Source organism: Boleophthalmus pectinirostris, unplaced genomic scaffold, assembly GCF_026225935.1.
Source record: "Boleophthalmus pectinirostris isolate CB_2022bp ecotype Guang Dong unplaced genomic scaffold, ASM2622593v1 HiC_scaffold_4, whole genome shotgun sequence".
NCBI lineage: Eukaryota > Metazoa > Chordata > Actinopteri > Gobiiformes > Gobiidae > Boleophthalmus > Boleophthalmus pectinirostris.
In genome coordinates this window covers 2,405,263-2,424,062 of record NW_026571353.1, presented here as the reverse complement: position 1 = coordinate 2,424,062, position 18,800 = coordinate 2,405,263, and the positions used below count along the sequence as shown (strand labels likewise).

General features: G+C 40.4%; 1 protein-coding gene and 1 pseudogene across 1 annotated transcript in view; both read left to right on the top strand.

Moving 5' to 3' along the window:
* Positions 1–17,410, top strand: part of mob1a (MOB kinase activator 1A) — a 33,061-nt gene extending 15,651 nt beyond the window's left edge. The window contains exons 4-6 of the mRNA XM_020938323.2: positions 4,901–5,034; positions 12,529–12,692; positions 14,213–17,410. Of these exons, the coding sequence (XP_020793982.1) occupies positions 4,901–5,034; positions 12,529–12,692; positions 14,213–14,290 (376 nt within the window). The 3' untranslated portion in view covers positions 14,291–17,410. The remainder of the gene's footprint in view (positions 1–4,900; positions 5,035–12,528; positions 12,693–14,212) is intronic.
* Positions 11,893–12,010, top strand: LOC129411392 (5S ribosomal RNA; annotated as a pseudogene).
* Positions 17,411–18,800: the final 1,390 nt, after the last annotated feature.

Genomic DNA, 18,800 nt, shown 5'->3' with positions numbered 1-18,800 from the left:
GAGGAAAACAGGAATTAAAGCTTGCATGCTTCTTTTCCATGCTGCTGCTGCTGCTGCTTCTGGTTCTAATCTCGAGTCATGCTTCCTTTGCGCTCTGCTGCAAGACACCAGCTCTACAATCAGGAAGAAGAGGCCACGTTTGCTTCCTCTTTAACCAAATTCTAAATCACATGTTACTGTTTTTTTGTGTCAGCATTAAAGGTGCCGTATACATTTTCACTGTCTTCAAAACTACTTCTGAACCTGTTCATTTGAAAGTTTGCAGAGGTCCAGAGTTCTTCGTCACTTACCTCATGCACTGGGAGCATCCTCATTACTCACCATGATGAGTTTAGAGCGTTTTTACATAATGATGTCACTTGAACATCTGGGTCCAAACAGAAACTTCACAGCTGTATTTTTAGCTTTGTTTTTGTTCCTTATTCGTCGAATAAGAGACAGTTTCCTTTCAGAAGTGTATGTTTAACCACAAACCGTTTCAGAAATGTAAATAGTGTAATCTTGCCTGACATAAGATGGTTTGTACATTTTGTTTCAGTTCTAAGTTCTTCAGTTCAGTCTCTTTGCAAAGGTTCTATATTACATTAAATGGAAGCTCCTGTGTGCTTTTAGCTGACTCCTTGTACTAATAAGAAAGGTGTTTTAATAATGAATTAAATAGGCAGATAACAGTATGTAGGTGTTGTGGTAAAAAATATGTATCTCTTGATGATAAATATTGAATCCACTTGTGCAGTTTTTGGAATACAGACAAAGGTTTATTCTTGTTACTAGGCCTGTAACGATAACAGATTTTGCTGGACGATTAACTGACCAAGAATTTATTGCGATAAATGATAATATTGACATTTTGAGACCAATTTGAACTAATGGCCATGGAATAAAAATGCAAATACACCCTTTCAAAGATCAGTAAACCTTACTTTCTAAATCACAACATCTAACACAGGAAGTGTAAGACAACCAAAAACAACAGGCCTAAATAAAACAGCCTTGTTAACACAGGACTAGTCTAATGTGTCTGACTCACAGCAAGAACGTGTTCACAAAAATACACTTGAATAAACCACTGTTGAACCAAATACAACCAAAGCAATAAATAAAATGGATTATTAAGTCTCTGTAAAAAAATTGCCCTTAAAAGTGATTTTAGTCGTTGTCTTACACTGAAATATAGTGGCCTCTCTCTCTGTGGCTGCTGCTGTGGCCTCGTCATTTTGGTCATTTAAGTGTTCGTATGAACCTGCTACACAGGATCCTGTTTCACTATGAGGGAGTCTCTGTCCTGTCTGGTATCGTGTCGGTGTTTTGTGGGATTTCAGTGGATTTCGGGCTCTCCTGGGGGCTAGTAGTGCCGCTCGATCGGGTTTGTGTTTATCGGCTGTTGGGGTTTGAGACATTTCTTCTCGTCGTTTGCACGCTCGCTGCATTTGACGCATGTGACTGTTAAACGAGAGGAGTCAGAGAGCGATAGAAGCTTCTAACATTCACCCTCTTTGAGAGCGAGACAGAGCGAGGAAAACAAACAAGCTGCAAATAGAATTTATCGCAAACGGAAAAGTTATCGAGCTTGTTAAATTGATTATCGTTACAGGCCTACTTGTTACAGCAGTTATGGACAGAGCCTAGACCTGCCCTGGACACAGACCATCTCCATTTCCCCCTCCATCTCACTCCTTTCCATCTCCCCCCAGAGACAGAAATACAAGTGACATACATATCAAACCAGAGTGGCTTTTGTTTCACAGACTTAATTTACATTTGAGTACAAGACAACACAGGGTTTCCTGAGGGTGTGGACAGTTGTGTCTTCTGAGCCTTTACACATGTTAAAGGTTGTATAGAGGCTTTTCCAAGGAAAGAGAAATATAGTGACTCCGCAGCTCCCTAAGTAGAAACGTCTCCTCCCGCCTCCTCCTTACTCTAGTAATCACGCTTGTTTACAGCCAGTGCGTGTTCAGAATCGCTGTTGAAGTTTCCTGTCCAGAGGTAATTTATCGACCGATGCGTCAGTCTGTCGTCAGTTGTCAGTTGAAAGGAATCTCCCAAGAATCACCTTAGTTTGGTTTCGCTCCTTTTCCCCTTCTGTTCTTCTTTCAGCGACCTCAAAAACGGACTTTCTTTTGCAGCTAACTGGTCGTGGATTCTTGTCCGCCGCCGCAACAAACATTGTACTAACTGCGAGGGAGCTAAAGTAAAAAAAACTCACCAAGAACCGCTGCATTGGTCAAGTAAATGTGTCTCTTGTGTGTGAGAAGCATGTGTGAGAAGCGAATGTAAACCACGTAATCCCAGCACAAAACGTAATGAGTTTAAGTGACAACCAAACAGCCAATAGATAATGAGGTAGCATCTTTATCTATAGCTGGGTTTCACGTGACGTCACAGGGCTACGTTTGTCAGCACGCAAAATCAGATGGAGGGCAGGAAGTGAACTGACTGTTCTAACCGAGAGAAGGAAAAGTGATTTTTTTAGAGAACCGAATATAGTCGTCCACAAAGGTCAGAAATGGGAAAAGCCGACAGAACAACGCCGTAAAAAGTGGATTACAAACCTGTTTGTGGTCGGGAGGAGCAGAATTTGCTAATGCTCGTGTTTGCAGTGACCACTTCGTCAAAGGTTTGTTAAAAAGATAAATTGTTTTTTGTGGTTTACCTAAACATAAACGAATCATTAACGACTAACGACGAACAACGTCTGTTGACATTAAATAGTTCAGATAGAGGTCACTGCCGATACACTGCAGTTTTTCCCCATAACGTCTATACACATAAAATAAGAGAAACCCTCACCCCGGCGAAGACCAAACCATAATCATCATTTAGGCGTTTTGCACCAAGGTTGAGGATCCATCCACTGACAAAAAAAGTTCTATGCCTCCAAACTTTTGTACGTCTTCATCTGTTGTCTGGTGTAGAACGATGTCTGAAGAGCGAAATAGTTCATGATCTCCTCTGCCTCGATTGTCGGCAAATCTTTTACTTTGGTTGAAAATTCTCTCATTTTCAATAAGATCAGGGTCACGCCCAATATATTTGTCGACTAACTGCTCGTACTTTTGCCTCGCTACTGGCTCTAAATCCTGACAATAAGAACTCTTCTCCATATCTGTGTTCTCCAGAGCCGTGTTTGTCGTGTTTGTCTTCACTTCCTGCCCTCCACCTGAAATTCACGCGTCATTGTGATCACGTGACTGAAACCCTCCTATTGGCTGATGTTTATCTGGCCCCATCATGTCCACAGCTGATGGATTTTCATTCTTTTTTTGGGGGGGGGGTCATCATAATTACAAGTGTGCTGTGTCTCTATGATGCTATCTTGATCTTTCATTGACAATATGAAACAAAAAAACAAACAACAAAATCCTCCATACAATCTTTAATGACTGCTCCGGTCTCAGGTAGAGATCACATTCATTCACACCAGGGGTCTATAAACTTGTAGCTTGGGAGTTACTGGTATGTCTCCACCGTCTTCCGAATAGCTCACCAAGGGACTTCTGAATCTCAATTATACGTATTGTGCTGAAAAAGTCAAATTTGATTTAATTAAATGCCTATAAAATGTGTAAATTTTTATGCCTGTCTAACTAACTAATAATGTCACAGTTCTGCCTTTTGTTTACATGTTTTCCCCAGTCTGTTCTGGTCCTCCTTTCCCTACAGCTGCCTCTCGTTCCCTAATCAGCCCAGCCTAGTCTTTATATACTCCTCCTGCTCACTCAGTCTTTGCCAGATTGTCGACCTGTTAAGACAGACACTCAAGCTCCTGAAAACCCTGAATCATAACCCCTGAATCTGATCTGTGTGCTACTTCTGCAATTCGGCGTTTCCCCTGTTTGTTGTCCCTGTTCCTGAGTTTACTCCCAGTCTATTTTTACTAGTACATTTCCCAGTCTTGGAATATTTTCGTTCACATTTAATATCATTCAATTCAATTCAATCTTTATTAAGAACACATGATATCTGGTTCTTAATATTAAAAAGACAATAGTAAGATTAAAAAGATAAATACAGTGCATGTTATCAGTGTTGGGAAGGTGACTTTTAAAATGTATTCCCCTAAAGATTACAGATTACATATCTCAAAATGTAGTTTGTAACAGAATCCATTAAATTACTTAAAGTGAGTAATGTAATCTGAATATTTTGGATTACTTGATTTGCTGTAGAGAAACAAAGACCAGGAAATCTTCACATAAGAAGTTTTGTCTGATAAAAGAAAATAAAAAGCCCAGACTTTACTGAACCAAATTAAAAATATTATTGATAGAAGAGGAGGAGACACGGTCCACACAGCATGATTTAGTCCTGTTAAATCCTGTTTTAGACCCAGTTTAGACCTGGTTTAGACCTGCTTTTAGTCCTGGTTTAGACCTGGTTTAGACCTGGTTTAGACCTGGTTTAGACCTGGTTTAGACCTGGTTTAGTGTCCGGCAATGAGTGGAATTACCAAACAAAAGCAACAAACAAACAAAAAAAAGGAATAGCCCAAAATGTGAAAACAGAAAAATACCGCTGTGTAATCCACTCATTTCAACCAAGTAACTGTAATCCAATTACCACTCACTGAAACAGTAACTGTAACTGAATACAGTTACTCATAATTTGTACTCTGATTACGTAACTCTGGTACATGTAATCTGTTACTCCCCAACACTGTCTGTATTTTAATTGTATGGGCTAAATTATGCTTAATATTTTCCTACTGTATATTTTTGTCATTTTGTAGTAAATAAATGTTATAATGTTGTTGTTACCTCCTCAAAAACATACCTGGAGTAGTGTTTTGTTTCATTATCTCCAAAGCTCCAAATGCTCTGTTTGGCGTTGTGATGTCATGAAGTGGTAGTGCTCGTGTTAACAGCTCCCTCATCATGACTGTTGTGTCTCCCTGTAGATACGAGTACCACTGGGCCGACGGCACCAACATAAAGAAGCCCATCAAATGCTCTGCTCCCAAGTACATCGACTACCTGATGACCTGGGTGCAGGACCAGCTGGACGACGAGACCCTCTTCCCCTCCAAGATCGGTACGAACGCAGTAGCATAGTAACACAACAATTACAGTATTTTCCGGGCTGTTAGTGCCTCTTATAATCCAGAGCACCTGTCATTAAATGGTCTATTTTCGAACTTTTTTTCACAAATAAACCGCGTGGGACTTTAAAAGAAACACAACAGTTGGATGGGTCAGTGGGACTTTGTTTGGCACGTTCACGGTGACTCTGGGCTTTGTTCAGTTTAGGGATGGGCATTCGATTAAATTTTCTTAATTGATCGTCGGGAGAATTAACGGACGATTATCGATTAATTGTTAATGGTTTTATATTAAAATGATCATCATTATTATTACTATCTGCACTACTACTCTGAATAAATAAATTCAACTTTACGACATATAAACCGTAACCACTCTAGAGCCACATCAGCTGTTTGACATTATAATGTGTTTAATTCAGATTTGTGCAAGTCTCACAGAAACAAAACTTAAAACCACATGGCTAATTTGCATAAACTAAGCAAAGAAAAAAAAAAACAGTTGTTTTGCACTGATGCGGCACAACTCAGTGGAATACAGGTTAGTGTGACCATATTTGCGTTTGTCAAAACCAGGACAGCTTACGGGGGAGGGGGGTGGGGACTCGTCATCGACATTGAGCGACTCTCACTTGGCAAAACTTTTTCATGTTTTCTGTGTCCTGGTGAACTTTTTCCCACTGGACACTGAAACATATGTGCTGCTTTGTACACTGTGCACATGGACTCACACTTGTCTCGACCAGAACAGAAACCATGGAATTTCTTGTACAAGTCATAGTTAAATACACATTTGTGGTTCGGTACGTTGCAGACTGACCCACTGTTTGTGTCTCGATCCTTCTGAGTGCAGAGACACATGTACGGACCCCCGTTTGTCCCCGGACACAGACTTTTGGTCACCCTACAGTACACACAGCAACCTACATTCGGTTTGTCGATTTAAAATGAATGTAATCGATGAAATTCTTAATGATCAATTAGCGATTAATCGACTAATCATGCCCATCCCTAGTTCAGTTGTGGCGTGTAGGGAGGGTGCTGTCTGGGACACTGGATTGTCGTCGTGTTCGCAGTGACTCAGTTGTTCAGTTGTGTCTAGAAGTGGCACATTGCACTCGCTTTTTCGGTTCATTCCTCTGTTCCGTTCCTCGTCGGCGTGAAGTGATGAGTGTGTCTGTGGGTGTGTTTCGCTGTGCAGTCGCTGTCTGCTCCGTGTGTGTTTGTGTGTTCTGTGAGTGGTGCGGCTTTGTAGTTTACTGAAGTCGTGTTGGGACACCCGAGTGGATTCATGTACTGGATTGTGGGTTGCAGTGGTTTTTTGATGGGGTTAGAGGCTTAAGAGCACGTCTAATAGCGCGGAAAATACGGTACACAACAATACCAACAATAAAATTCATAGTTTATCTTACACTGTACATTTGGGACGGGTATAGAAAGAGTTAAGTTGCTCATCTTTGAGCAGCTGTGTTTAAATGAACTATGTAATACTGTGATTTTAAATTCCATAAACATGACTGTGTCCCTCATGAGGTAGACTATTTTAAATCAAATACAGTTTTTACTGATAACAATTGTGCCGATTTATTACAAAAACACTGGAACTAGAAGGACTCTCTCTGATCTGAATGGTCAGTACCTGAACCCCAGCACCCATCATGAATCAGCCTCTGCAGCTCACTCAGTGAATTCAGGAGGTTCTGAGCTTTTACAACTTGTACATAGGTCAGTCTGTCAGGATGAGCAGTATTTATTTCAGTATTTATTGTGTGCCAATTTAGTTTCATTAGTGGGAAGATTTTTGCCATATGTAGGTAATAACAGGATTTGAGCTGTAAAATAAATAACTTCTATGGCTAATTATTAGTTCTTTCTGCAGCTCAGTTCTTTTAATGAAATTGTCTATTTAAAGATTCGTTTCCTAGAATTCTCCTGCTTTTTGTCACTGACATGAAGGAGTTTCAGTGTTATCATTTATCACAGTATTTTTTTTTCATACCATTCTTCATCAACCAAACAGACATCAACACAACAACTTTAATAATGAACACAAATATATACAATAATAAGATTTAAGATTTGACTTATTACTATTTTAAATTTTTTGTTTATTTGTGTGAAGTTTATAATTTGACTTCTCGGTTGGATATGGACAGCAGATGTGACTTATGTAAAGGCAATTCCATAATCTTACCAACCGTACTGTAAACAAGGGACAAAACCTGTTTAAATTACACAGGAATTATGATAGATAGACTAATAAAAATTGTTCCTGCATTTTTAGATGGAATTTTCAATTCAATTCTGTTTTAGAACTATGTTTTTGGACTTATGTAAAATATATTTAGGCAGCAGAGTGGTTGGGGCTCACACACCGAGCAGGATTTGATACTGGGAGGAGAGACACTTTTGGCTCTTCCTCTCCTCAAACTGCCCTGACACAGGATCTGCTGATCCTCCCTGACCAGTCCTCCTGTTAAACTGCACTGAGACCTTTGAGACACACAGTGGAAATGTTGCAGCAACATCAACTGCAACAGTTTACTGCAGCAAAACTTGAATTTCCCTCAGGATTAATAAAGTATTTGACTGTCTGTCTTATCACAGGTATTATCCCACCAAACAAACTTATAATTAGAAAATCATGTGAACGTGTCATCTGCACTTTAAATCTGGGCTCGACATTAACGGTTGTCCGCTGGTCCGGGGCAACTAAAACTTTTGTCCGGGCAAGTACTCTCCTCTGCCTAGTTGCCCGAGCGGGCAAGTGAAAATAAAGCGACACAAATCTAGTCCCCCAGTAATAACTATTTATTTGGTTGATAAACAAAGCGACGGGTTGTCCGTTCATAACGCATTTTTTTCATTTCCGTGAAAGGAACAGATAAGTCCAACCTTTTGAACTGCCACGAAAAACGGCCGCGGTGACAAGTGCTCACTTCATGCGCGCTGCTGTGCGCATCACAGTCAATGTTTTGTCTTTCCCACTGACTGTAGGCATCTTAAATAAAACGGACGTAGTATTACGCTGCCTCCTGCACCACAATCTTTGCCCAGTCAATCAAAAATGTCCCTTAGTGCGGACCGTGCCACTCCACCCCTTTTTTTGTCTCTCATTCTCATTCTACCGTCACATCTCACATATGTAGGAAACTTCATGACGCGTCGGAATGAAAAGCGAACTCAGGGCTAAACCCAACTCCAAACATTTGCCATATATTTATCAAGCCTACTCACTAATCTCAGTAATTAGTTAAAATGCATAGGTTATTATTATAGCCCGTGCTTTTGGGAATAACATTCACTGGGACGGTACCGGGGCGTCTCCAAGCGATACGTGCGCTCTGTGAGCGGGGCGTGTGTCACCGGAGGACCACGCCGCGTGACATTAAACCTGCTTCTCTACTTCAGTCCTCATGGAGCCCTGTACGTGCACACTCCCACATCGTACTGAGATCCATTCATAGAGAACAGTCCTACCTGTGCGCCTCCAGTGCGTCGCTCCAGTGCCACGCGCGTAAATCCCGTGTTTTCTTAACCTATTACGCAGCGACGAGAAGCGCGAACAAGGACCTAAATTTAAGCAGTCCAAACTAACTCCACAGTAGAGGACCGAGATATGTAGTAGTTTTCTTTATAAGTGCGCAAAGGGTATAGTTACAATTTATGTTTTTATGCAAATTAATGGCCAACTGATTGTAAATAAACGCACAACTGATTGTCACGAAGACTGACCTGCGCTTAAGTTTCGCTTTTGTTTCTCGTTTTCTGCACTTTATATAAAAGGCAGCGCATGGAGCATGTGCTCTTACTTTGATTAATAACTTTACGCTTTTTCTACTCGGAGGAGGACGGAGGAGAATTATGGAGAACTTTAGGCAGATTCGTTTGGATACATCTTTACGCACACGCGCTCCACGCTGGATATATTTACCAATGAGGAGCAGGGTTTTTGCGGAGTTTTGGTTCATATTATGTTTGGCTTAAATTTGACGCGGACACTGCAGGCTGTGGATTTATTATTACGCACTTTGGCTTTGAGACTCTATAAACGCCCCGCACTGGAGACTGGGTGTTTTCGGGTGGATACAAGTTTCACGCTGCACCTTGTTTCTTCAGCTCTTCTGTTTTACCGGTAAAAGACACACTGCACTTAGTTTGGACACATGTAGGACATGCTCAACATGTTAAACATGAGCGCTGTTTGTGCAGTACATTTGCGCAGAGCGCAGTACTGACGCGTGAACACCTGCACTACTGATAAATTGAAGTGAAATTAAAGTGTGTGTTGGCTTATTGACGCGGGCATTTAATGAAAGGGACCGAAAGTGGGCACCGAGCGAACTTTTGTTTTTTTTTAATACCAGTTTTTTTAGTACTTACCAGTACTTACCGGGCCTTTTCGGTCGATGCCTACTTGAAACAGAGTTTCGATACCCAACACTATCTGCGCAGACTATAGGCTCGTGCAAGTCCAGTTCTATGGTGTACTGGCACTAAAATATTTGGAATGTGAAATGTGCAAGTGAAAGTCGGTTTCTTAACCTGTGGGCGAGGGTCCAAGGGAAGGACTTATAAGGCTATATATTTGTGAAGCTCATGAAGCCAAAATTAACTTTAAACATACAGAAAGTAAATCAGATGTAATGCAAAGTAGTGTAACTCCATTACATATGAGGGACAATACTGCATTACAAAATGTTACACTGCAAAAGGCAATATGTATCACAGTTTCAGATTAACTTGCTCATTGGTCCCAGCATTGGTCCCAGATGACAGCAACCAGGACTATAGATGTTCTGTCATATTTATCTATAATCACATTAGTTCTAGTTGTCACCTGCCCATATGGGTCTGACAACCTGAGACACGTTGAGGCACTCTTAGATCTCTGAGTGGATACAAGAGAGAACAATTTAATGAGAAGACCAATGATAATCGTTTTCATCTCATATACATACAAATTTGGACACACTTTTTCATGTATGCTTCTTTTTTTCCCTCCATATTTACACTGTGGAGTGTAGTGTGAAATGATTTAAACTTGTTTTATATATTTGAGATTCTGCCCCACTCTCTCAAACCATTTAGTCATTGTGGTCATGTTATGTTGGTATTCATATGAAAAAAAAAGTTTTTATATGCCTGTGCTAGAGTTCTAGTCAAGACTGCATTAATTGAGGCCAAGACCTGTCCGAGACCTCAGGGTCCTGAGACCAGGACAAGACCAAGACCTCTGAGGGTTGAGACCAAGACCACAGCCCATCGAGACCAAATCATGACCATCTTTGTCATTTTTGACATTTATTTGGATTTTACAGTTATTTTGGCACATATATATCAATGTTTTTAGAAATCTATCTCCATTTTATCTGATAAATGTTAATTTAAGATTAAATTAAGACAAGCAAACTGTACTGTACTGAACACTGCCCTTTTTTAGACCCTCACCCACAGTTTGAGAACCCTTTCTTTAAGAAAACTTCCATTGGTATTTTACACAAAACTGCTTCAAAGTGAATAAAGTGGGTAGGATTTTTAAACCCGTTTTGTCAAGTTTCTAACTGGAGTTACATTCACTTGCTGGTTTTGCAGTGGGATTTACCACATTTACCAAACGCATGTCGTGACAAACATAGATGCATTTTGAGCACTTTTATTAGGCAACCTTCAACCACATGTAGCAGTAGTGCTGCTTTGTGCCAACAATGTAACATAAATTTGGATTCGTTTTAGTATTATTTTTCTAATCTGTGGGCATTGAAGAGGGAGCCCGTTTGTGCTATATGCAGGGAGGAGCGAGAGCGCGAAAAGGAGGAGCAGATGACGTGAGGCAGATGGGCAGGTAGAATGTTTTAAAAAGTTTATCCTGCCCTGTGATACATTCTGGTACGAGAGGGTACACGCTGTTGCGGACAAGGCACGCGCGCTGGGGGCGCTCCACACAAATGCACAGGCTGCAGCGAGACACCCCGCACGCCCCCGCACGCCCCCGCACACCGGTACAAGTTTATTGCCGATAGCAGTGGCCGTAATGAAATATGATCGCACCTGTCTAAAGTCAGACCTCGAGTCCGAGACAAGACCGAGTCCAAGCGCCTTCAAGACCGAGTCCAAACGTGGTCGAGTCCGAGACGAGACCAATAACTCGTGTAACCTCGCGAAACCACAGCCGTGCGTCAACGCAAAGGCGGTTCTACCGGCAGCTTGCAGCAGGAAGTACACGCGCAGCTCTGACTCTGTGTTTCTCAATGAGAAAGACTATCAAATTTGACTGGGCGCGTTTAGCCGCTTGTATCAGGTCTACAGTTAAACTAACAGCTGAACACACTTGTATTTACCTTCTGTACAGGCTGACCACGGCAAAAGCCACGATTTAAAAAAGTAAATTTTAAAGCTCTTATTAACAGTCTTTCTGGACCTGGGCCCTTTTACATGACACAGATCTGCCCCAGGAGCACGTTGTCCTGACGGTAAAGGCACAAATACAACCAAAGATTCATGCTCTGTGTATTTTGATGGGGATACGTGTGTAGAGTGTCAAAAAATAGGATGGATCCTATTTTCTGAAATCTACGCGTGCAGGACACGTTGCTCCATACGTGCGTCTAGCACCTGCAGTGAAGCCGTCCTCATTCACTTTCCATGCATTCTAAAAGTTAAACGTCCAAAAGTTGCAGTTTTTACGCTCGCATAGAGCGAAATGTACGTGCAGTCAAGCCAGGCCCTAACAGCTGAACAGACTTGTATTCACCTTCTGTACAGGCTGACCGGGGCAAACGCGAGGATTTCAAAAGCAAATTTTAAAGCACTAATTAACAGTATTTCTGGACATGGGCTCTTTCACAGGACACTGTGGCCATACCGGCTTGTAAAAGCCTGATCCCGTCAGATCTCAGAAGCTAAGCAGGCTGGGCCTGGGTAGTACTTGAATGGGGAGACCGCTAGGAATTCCAGGTGCCACAGTGGGTCGTTGTGTCCTTAGGCAAGACACTTCACCTGCATTGCCTAGTATGAAAGAGGTGTGAGCGTGAGTGATGGTGGTGGTCGGAGGGGCTGATGGCTCAGATTGGCAGCCTCGCTTCCGTCAGTCTGCCCCAGGGCAGCTGTGGCTACAGTAGTAGTTTACCACCACTGAGTGTGAAGTGAATGAATAATGAACTGTAAAGCGCTTTGGGTATCTTGAAAGACGCTATATAAATGCTATCAATCAATCAATCGACACAGATCTGCCCCAGGAGCATGTTGTGCTGAGCCAGGCCCTAAAAAAAGGTCTAGAGTACTACGACACTAGCCTGTGCACATGTTTAAAATTATATAATTAACTGAGCACCATTTTGTTTTTCCGGGCAAGTAAGTCTGGGTGTCGGACAAGTAAAAAATTATAGCCACTTGCCCGGTCAAGTACTTGTAAATGCTTAATGTCAAGCCCTGTAAATGTTGGCTGTCATCGCTGAATATTAAATGTTCCTCTGTGTGTGTCTCAGGAGTGCCGTTCCCCAAGAACTTCATGTCCGTGGCCAAGACCATCCTGAAGCGTCTGTTCCGGGTCTACGCTCACATCTACCACCAGCACTTTGACTCTGTGATGCAGCTGCAGGAGGAGGCCCACCTCAACACCTCCTTCAAGCACTTCATCTTCTTTGTGCAGGTACCACACCCACACACACGTTCATGTGGGGTTATGATGTTTACTTTACTTTAGCAGACATTTCCACAGTGATATCTGTGTATTTTTATACAGAGGCATATCACTCTGGTCAACCAAACGTGATCATGCAGTCAAATTTTTTTTTTCAGTGACACAACAGCAAACAAGGAGCTCAATGGTCACCATCATTTACACACCAATGGCTAACTGCTGTGCATTAAGACTGTATAACACACAAGTAGTTCTGCAGTTTAACACACTGCTCTTCGTTGTTTAATGTTTACATATTACTGCTCTGCTGCCATCGCCATCACATCACCATAGCAATGGGTGAACACACCTCAATTGCTCTGAGTAGAATGTAGGGAGTAGTTTCATAAAAAAAAAAAAAACTGAAATAACAAATATTTGAGACATTTACAGACAGTGGACAGGCTTTTCAGATTCACCGGTGAGACATTTCAGTTTGTACCCACGGTAAAAGTGCATTAAACATCTTGGAGCTGTGTTCTGTAGTTTTAACGCACTTTCTGGAGTTCTACGTCTCCGCAGCGTGTGTGTTAAAACTGTGTAACGCATGGCTCCTCATTGTTTAATGCTTATTTATTTCTTTTGATACAGACAGACCATGTGTGTCCCTTATTGGCTAATCCACCTGTCAATCATGGTCATCTGAACTTGGGGCCGTGCAGAGAGTGAAAAACAGTATCCATTCCTTTACACAAAAAAATAAGATAAGACAGAACTGATCCAAATGTATTATGGGGCTGTTACTTATCTCTGAAATAATCATAGAAGAACTTTGTGTAAATAAAAGTTCCAGGGTTCCCATGGTCATGGAAATCCTGGAAAAGTCATGGAAATTGAAAATGTAATTTTCCAGGCTTGGAAAAGTCATGGAATTTTAGTATCTCTTTCACGCAGCTATAGCTTTCTGTTAAGTTCTCATGAGTCTATTATGATTATTTCCCAAACCTCTGCACCTTTTGTTTAAAAGAGACGACAGTAAATGCACTGACAGGATTTTGATGTTCAAAAACTATAAACCTAAACCATAAGGTGAGTGGAAAGGGTGAACATTTCCTATTTATCCCTAAAAGTCTGATCAAGTCTACACATGTAGATGCCGTAAAGTCATGGAAAAATCACTTTAGGTCATGAAAAAGTCATGGAAAAGTTTTGACATTGTGTCAGTGAAAAAGAGTGGGAACCCTGAAGTTCAAACAACCAGGAAATTGTATTATTACATCAATTCATATGTCCACCCAGGATATCGACAGAACCAGTATATGGAAGCCGATATCCGATCCAGCTAATTTTTCAGTACCTGCGCTGATAAGTAAATGTTTACCTGTGTGGTTTTGATTCTTCCCTACATACCACCACTCCACACTTTTATTTGGAGACCACTTCCATTTCAAGATAGAAGAATTTTTTTTCTGAAATATTTGAAGAATCTAGTTTTTGATAGCCTTTTAATAGTCCAACTCTATCTTAACTTTTTCTTTCTTTTTTGACAGGAGTTCAACCTGATCGACAGACGTGAGCTGGCGCCCCTACAGGACCTGATCGAGAAGCTGGGCTCTAAGGACAGATAGAGCCTCCACCCCCCTCCGTCTCTCTCCGCTGTGCTACCTCTGACTCTCTCTGAGCTGTGTGCCTTCTCCACACTCTCCACACTCGCCTCGCTCTCCTTCTCATGCTGTACGCCTCTGAGCCTCAGCCTAGCGTCACTTTAGTCTACAGAACATAGTCTATTCTAGTACATTTCCACTCCAGTACAGTCAGGAGTTCAGTGGACCAACGACATTTGATATTTGTAGGGAAAGTCCACAGCTGTTACGTAGGGTACTTTGAATACCTTAACAGATTTTTCACCAGCTGTATTCTTGTAACTCATTTATTTAGTGCTTTCTAGTTGGCATATCCAACTTATTTCAATCTGAATTTAGAACGCGTTGCAATTTGAATTTGTTCTGACGTTAATCTAATCTGAACTCGTTTAACACATGTCCATATTGTTGTGATACTGTTAAAAGCAAGGGGTAGTTGGATCTAAGCCTGTAGTCGACTAAAGTAAATCTTTGTGGACTGAAGATCCTGCTGATCGATTGGCTGACTAAAAAGAAAGCCCTCAAAACTATTATGCATCTGTGTATCTGACCCAAACTGCACTCACATGAGTTCACCTGCAGGGGGAGTTCATGCACAACAACTATTTATGCAGAAGAAAGTACTAAGAAACAATGTGTTTATATAAAGACCGATTCAACTGGCGAATCATGAGTTTAATCAGACTTTTTACTTATAAATACCGAAAAATACCTGTTTTCAGCTGTTTCATAACTAACTTCTGCTGTTGCCCCACATAAATCTAAATAAAATGATTAGACTAAAGACTAAAGGATCACAGCCCTACTTGGGTCTGCAATCTTTCCCCCATGCATAAATATATACAAAAACAGACAAACACATTATCTTATAAGTGAGATTCTCCACATTGCTTCCTTTCTGCCCATAGATTAAACTGTACTGCCCATAGTTGTCCAGCATTGGCTTCTGTGCTGTTTCATCTCCCATCCAGGACCCTATGCTGACCACTGCCCCCGTACAAAAGCACAACTGGCCAGTGGATCCCCTCTACTTCTCTTTTATGTTTTGCACATGTTTCACACTCCCTGAACATTTCCAAAGTGAATTACATCATGTGGTGCATATTTGTAAGGCTATCAGACATATTGAATCATCACCACCCATCCTCTCACATTCCTCTGTTGTAGGGCCTCTAGTGCAGTGGACCCCAACCTTTTTTTTAATCTCATGTCCCCCCAAGCTTTGTCTCTCACTCCGAGGACCCCCTAACTCAGGTACCAGATAAAGAAGACTGTTTACCATAGAAGTATATTCAGTTATTACTATTCTATTATCTTTTTTTGTAAAGGAACTGTATATAGCCTGCACTTTTACAGTTTTTAAAATATATATGACCCTGTGTCTCTAGAACCTTAACCTGCAGATAGAGACGCATCCAAGTTTGTGTCATTCTCAGTTTATGGACAGGCCTCATGTGAAAGCTCAGGCATTTTAGGTTTAAACCAACTGGATTTGAGAATTGAAACTGGCAACACAAATGAGAGACTTGTGCCAGGCTTCTGCTTTCTGATTGGATAATCGTCTTGACAACCAAAGCACCAAATTGTAGCCACATTATATAAAATGTTGTCCAATATTTTTAAAGAATAAATCAGCATTAGAATGGTTATCGTTAAAGCTGTAGTTGATTTGAACTTGTTTACCTCGTATCTGGGGACAGAGAAAATGTAAAATCTAAGTCTTGTATACAGTTCCTTTTAATGATATTGATTTAAAATATATTCCAAATTAAAGATTTACGGTTAAGTTTACTATTAAGATTTTTTTTTAATTAAAAGACTATTAAGTTTCACTTTTTAAAAATCTGACATCATTCCAGATACTCCCCTTAAATGCTCCCATAGCCGTACCCCTGGTTGGTAAACACTGCTCTAGTTCCCCTCACATAAAGAGAGACCCCTGGTGTATGGACGCACCCCAAATATACTGCAATAATGCCAGTTTAACTTTAAGTTGGATTAAAAGCTCTGGTACAGTTAAAGGTGCTCTATGTAACTAGTGTCACTGCTAAAATGACCCTCAAAAACATTCTCCCTGTAGGCGGGTGAACAGATGAGACCTTCACATCTGCAGACCAGCAGACTGTTACATAGTGCACCTTTAAACACACATGCAAATCATATACATTTCCCACATTTCTACACAGATACCTTTAGAAGATAGATATATTTTCATACAGAGTGTACCTTAAACACATTTTACAGCGTCCTCTTAATCATGTTTTTGATAATGACGACAACAACAGCTTTTCTTCTTTTATTCGATGCAGCTACTACGTCCGTCTTAGGGATAATATATCGGTTATCAGTTATATGGGAGGATTCCCCAGATATCGGTCCGATATTGAAAACTTAGCTGATATTTGGTTTAGCTGTGCCCATGTTTGTGTGTGTGCCCATGTGGCATTGCCAGTCTGTCCTCAGTGCAGGACATTAGTCTTGACTTGTTTATATTCCAGATGAATACATTTCCAGATAAATAGATTTTATTATTTTTACAAAAGTGAATTTGTAAATTTCACTTGCAAATAACGGATATCACCCACGATAGCGAGGCAAGTATCAGCTCAATATCGGACCATCTCTACTTTTTCTCTCTCCTCCTGCCATGTTTACTGAAATGACTGCATCTCCTCAAATGAGCCACGCTGTTCAGTCTTCCTTTTACCACTTTACAAACCTCTGTCAGCTGTATCATAGATTCCAGTTTTCAGATATCTCGCATGACCAGCCTATTTTATTTCACATTTTTTAAAGATGTATTGTTTTTTTTTTCACTTTTGTTTATACCTGACACAGGGTTGCATTTAAAATTACATTGTAGAATTTGTGACTTTACTTTTTACTTTTTGTTTGTTTTTACAATTGAATAAGGAGCAAGGGCTTGAAATGAATAGTTTTATATATTTTCAAAAATGGTCCAATCTTCACTGGGCAAGAAACAAGGATGTACATGCTGCGTTCGGAATAGAAATGTAAGATGAAACAATCTGTGCCTTGGTTCTTGTACAAAGTGTGACATGACAGTATTGGAATATACAGCTTCAATAAATACACTGAAATTTTGCTGTTGTTGGTCGTCTCTTCATGTTCTTCATGTTTGTAGTCTGCTGTAGTTTGCACACAGGGCTGGAAAGGCGCTAATTACAAGTACATTACTGAGTACAATTCTAGCCATGTAATTGTAATTAGTCACATTTTAAATCATAAGTTACTGAGTACTGTGTAAGTCCTGCTTGTTTCTATGCCTTTCTACACCAGCAGACACACATAACCACTGCGTCACCTGCTCTAATTGACCAAAGCTAAGACTATGACTGAGCTTTAGAACTGCCAAATGCAGTTTTACACTTTTTTATAGATCACTTTGCAAAACTTGATTAAAAAGCTTCTAAAATTGCTTTAAAAAGTAGCTAGTACTCTGAGTAGTATTTTTCATGTGTATTTTTTACTTTTACTTACTTTAAGTACAAACTTGGCAGCAGTACTTGTGCTGTAAATGAGTACAAAAAGATGGTAATGAGTTCATTATCAAAGCCTTGATTTTGTTATATTAAAACAAAAGTTGCATTTTATAATATACATTTTAGCCACCCCCAATCTATGAAATAATGTTTGTCTGAATCTGGTGATAAAAAGGGAAAGAGTAAATTGGTCATATAGACTACCGTTCAAAGGTTTGGGGTCACCCAGACAATTTAATCTTTTCCATGAGAAGTCACTTATTTACCACCATGTAAAATGAGTAGAAAATATTGTCAAGACATTGATATTTTTTCCTTCAAACTTTGCTTTCGTCAAAGAATTCTCCATTTGCAGTAATTACAGCATTGCAGACCTTTGATATTCTAGTTGTTCATTTGTTGAGGTAATCTGGAGAAATTTCTCCCCACACTTCTCGAAGCACCTCTCACAAGTTGGATTGGCTGGATGGACACTTCTTGTGTACCATACGCTCAAGCTGCTCCCACAACAGCTCAGTGGGGTTTAGGGTGAGGGTGAGGATTGCACAAGGGTTTTCTAATCATCCATTGGCCTTTTGACGCAGTGAGCAAACACATTGTACCATTAAAACACTGGAGTGACAGTTGCTGGAAATGAGCCTCTATACACCTATGTGGATATTACACCAAAAACCAGACATGTGCAACTAGAATAGTCATTTACCACATTAGCAATGTATAGAGTGTATTTCTGATTAGTTTAAAGTTATCTTCATTGAAAAAAACAGTGCTTTTCCTTCAAAAATAAGTACATTTCTAAGTGACCCCAAACTTTTGAACGGTAGTGTAAATGTACTACAGTACACATTTAAAAAAATCACCTTCCTTACTTATCTTAGACTTTTATAATCGATTTGTTTAATCTAGCCAAATGTCCGTTTTAGATCAAAATTCTGAATAATTAAATGTATTTTTATCATAGCCTACATCTTCTGTATAGCAATGGAAATAGT